This window comes from Sphaeroforma arctica (genome assembly GCF_001186125.1).
Source record: "Sphaeroforma arctica JP610 unplaced genomic scaffold supercont1.43, whole genome shotgun sequence".
NCBI classification, from domain to species: Eukaryota; class Ichthyosporea; order Ichthyophonida; genus Sphaeroforma; species Sphaeroforma arctica.
Genome location: NW_014040515.1, coordinates 105,583 through 109,362, shown reverse-complemented (window position 1 = coordinate 109,362; position 3,780 = coordinate 105,583). Strand labels below are relative to the sequence as shown.

Genomic DNA, 3,780 nt, shown 5'->3' with positions numbered 1-3,780 from the left:
GTGTGTGTGTGTATATACAAGGATGAGCTATCTCGAGCTATTGCATACTTGCATACATATACCCACTAAAGCCTACCAGAACAGCGTGCCTAGTAGATGGCACAGCGGAGGACTTACACTCATGGATGGCCAGCAGTACTCCAGTAGAGAGACATCTTCCATCACCTTATAGTCTCGATAGACCTGTAGAACAAACTTAGGGCCCAGATCCTACACGGTTTATGATTAAGGTCACGAAACGCGGGACTAAAGGTCAGACACGGCGGCAGTAGAGAGGAGAGCTAGTTGAAATCGATACGCTTATGGTCTAGCCACAGAGTTCTGTTGGCTTGTGACAGACAGTAATAAGACAGAACATACGATGTTCATAGTAAGAATTTACGTAGTAATAAGACAGAACATACGATGTTCATAGCGAGAGCTTACATAGTAATAAGACAGAACATACGATGTTAATAGCAAGAGCTTACATAGTAATAAGGCAGAACATACGATGTTCATAGCAAGAGCTTACATAGTAATGAGACAGAACATACGATGTTCATAGTAAGAGCTTACACGGTATTAAGACGGAACATACGATGTTCATAGCAAGAGCTTACATAGTAATAAGGCAGAACATACGATGTTCATAGCAAGAGCTTACATAGTAATGAGACAGAACATACGATGTTCATAGTAAGAGCTTACACGGTATTAAGACGGAACATACGATGTTCGTAGTGAGAGCTTACCTAGTAATAAGACAGAACATACGATGTTCATAGTAAGAGCTTACATAGTAATATGACAGAACATACGATGTTCATAGTGAGAGCTTTCATAGTATGGGGCATGGCGTGTGGTAAAGTACACAAAGCAGCCATCGCTCAGAACTACCACGCACAGGTTCGTCAACAGTAAACATCCGCAGAGCATGTGTGCGGCCCAGTCACGCGATGACTGTAGTTCACGCAACACACACACATATATATATATATATATATATATGCGACTATACTGAAAAGAGGTGTACAAGGGAATGTAACACCCATGCAGATACACAGCCAGCCCTTCCACACAGCTGGTGGTAGGTGAGTGAGTGGGTTCACATACCTTCCATGTTGCGGTGTCGTGGATGTTGTAGCAGTTGATGTCTACCCAGGGATTGCCCTGTGGATCGCCCAAGTCGTGTGGGCATGCTGCCTTGGTGGTACGTTTCTTAGCCGTGCCTCCCATCATCAGAGGCCACGACCGCTTATCCTCTACCATAATGGCATCAGCTATAGACGTAGAATACATAGGATGCTTGGCATCAGTTGTAGACGTGTAATACATAGGATGCTTGGCATCAGTTGTAGACGTGTAATACATAGGATGCTTATCAGCTATAGACGTGTAATACATACGATGCTTGGCATCAGCTATAGACGTGTAATACATACGATGCTTGGCATCAGCTATAGACGTGTAGTACATACGATGCTTGGCATCAGCTATAGACGTGTAATCCATAAGATGCTTGGCATCAGCTAAAGACGTATAACACATACGATGCTTGGCATCAGCTATAGACGTACAATACATACGATGCTTGGCATCAGCTATAGACGTGTATTACATACGATGCGATATATGGAATGAGGTGGGTGTACCAGTTTTCGCAGGGGTTCATAGTCTGCGACTGCTGTCTCTGGCCCGGGACAATGTGTTGTAGCTGATTAAACATACTACACGTACCCTAAAATACCGGCGCAAACTGCTACAGTTCATGTTCACTGAATTCTAACTCTTCAACAAACATGCACACAACCACGCATACAGAATCAATTAATTCACAATTACACACCTATATAATTACTGAATCCACAACCACACATATACAATTACTGAATACAACATCACACATGAATACAATTACTGTGTGTAAAACCACACACGTATACAATTAATGTATCTAACATCACAAACATATACAATTACTGAATCCACAACTACACACATATACAATTACTGAATTCAAAACCACACAAAAATGCAAATACTGTATCTAAAACCACACACATATACAATTACTGTATCTAAAATCACACAAAACCCCCACGGTATTTCAGATCGCGTAGCTAACCTACCATAAATCATAGTTGAGTGTCAATGCCCAACTGGCGTAGAAGTGTACGTTATAAGTCTTCACCTACCATAATCACGTTGTATAGAAGATGCGATCTTAGGCCAGTTGAGTGTCAATGCCCAACTGGCGTAGAGGTGTACGTTATAAGTGTTCACCTACCATAATCACGTTGTATAGATGATGCGATCTTAGGCCAGTTGAGTGTCAATGCCCAACTGGCGTAGAAGTGTACGTCGTATGTGTTGACCATTCGATATTCGTGGCCCTCGAGGTACCCAAATCTGCCGATCTCATCTGTGCATGAGAGCAGCGCAATTGAACAACTCAGCCAAACACGAGTACCAAGACATCTTCTGACTTGCAGAACACAACCCATCAAACAAACGAGATGAGTGGTAGTAGGAGGCGGTTGGAAGACGTTTAATTTCCGTATAACGACCATGTAAATCGATATTGTATTGGAAACTCCTTGCACGTGTATGTCCCTCAGAAGCGGTAACGGATAACAGCATTCACCTGCGCTATACACACCTGTGCTATATACACCTGTTATTCACACCTGTGTTATTCACACCTGTGTTATTTACACCTGTACTAAACAGACCGCCTGCAATGAAAACCCGACACACAGCCGATGCCACAGGTCTATTGACCAGTGACCACATGTATGTATTGCGGATCGTTGCAACGGCAGGTAGCTACTACTCAGTTTCTGCACAGACTTGTCAGTAAACTATCAAGCATGTCTGCCCACGCCTACGACAGCTATGTATATGTCATTGATTGCGAGGTCAATGCGTGGCACACCTTCTTTATCCGCCAGCCACACCGTGCCCCCATCAGCGACAAAGTAGGATTCGTTGAACAGCGCACTTTTGTACCAATCAGGCAGCTCACTGTCATTCAGAATGGGACTCTGCCAGTCTGTGTGTGTGCATGTGATGGGAAGTGTGAGTGTGGGTATCCCTTTCTAACTGCAGCGCGCATCTCAACTGGACGCGAAATAGTCACGTATTTTTTGTTGTAGTTGTGGTACATCGAGGTGCTCTACTACGATGTCAGATGATCCTGTAGACAGTACGGAGCTGGTCCCCAATAGGCCGCACATCACACGGGCGTGCTTAAAGCATACATCCAAAGTCAGGCACGTTTCAATGTATGTATATATGTGTGTATACTATCACTCTGCTAGACAAACGTGTGCTTAGAAGGATTATCAGCGGTACGCAAAGGTGATGAGACCTTATCTATAGCATATCTGGTAGTGAGCTGATCTGAAGGAAAAAAGGTGTGGCATCTCCATATATAGCTTACACAGACCAACCCGTATATATGGTTATGCCGTTCACGCACATTCCTCTTATACTTTGTATCAGGTTTGAACAGCAATCGCAACTACTCACCGTAACTAACCATCCATCACGGACACAATATGAGTAACCTCCTCGTCCATAAATATAAAGAGCAATGAGCTACATGTATCATATATATATATATATATATATATATACATATATATATATATTCATACATATATATAATACATGTATACATATTGAATATACATATATATATGTATATGTATATGTATATGTATATGTATATGTATATGTATATGTATATATATATATATATATATATATATATATATATATACTNTATATATATAC

At 41.8% G+C, this 3,780-nt stretch overlaps 1 protein-coding gene across 1 annotated transcript in view; it reads right to left on the bottom strand.

Annotated features, from left to right (window-relative positions):
• Nucleotides 1-686: 686 nt before the first annotated feature.
• The window catches only part of SARC_01139 (hypothetical protein), a gene marked incomplete at both ends in the record, with an annotated part of 9,000 nt that continues 5,906 nt past the window's right edge, over nucleotides 687-3,780 (bottom strand). Inside the window, 4 exons of the mRNA XM_014305146.1 lie at nucleotides 687-734; nucleotides 1,096-1,511; nucleotides 2,270-2,404; nucleotides 2,918-3,034. Coding sequence (XP_014160621.1) covers nucleotides 687-734; nucleotides 1,096-1,511; nucleotides 2,270-2,404; nucleotides 2,918-3,034 — 716 coding nt within the window. The remainder of the gene's footprint in view (nucleotides 735-1,095; nucleotides 1,512-2,269; nucleotides 2,405-2,917; nucleotides 3,035-3,780) is intronic.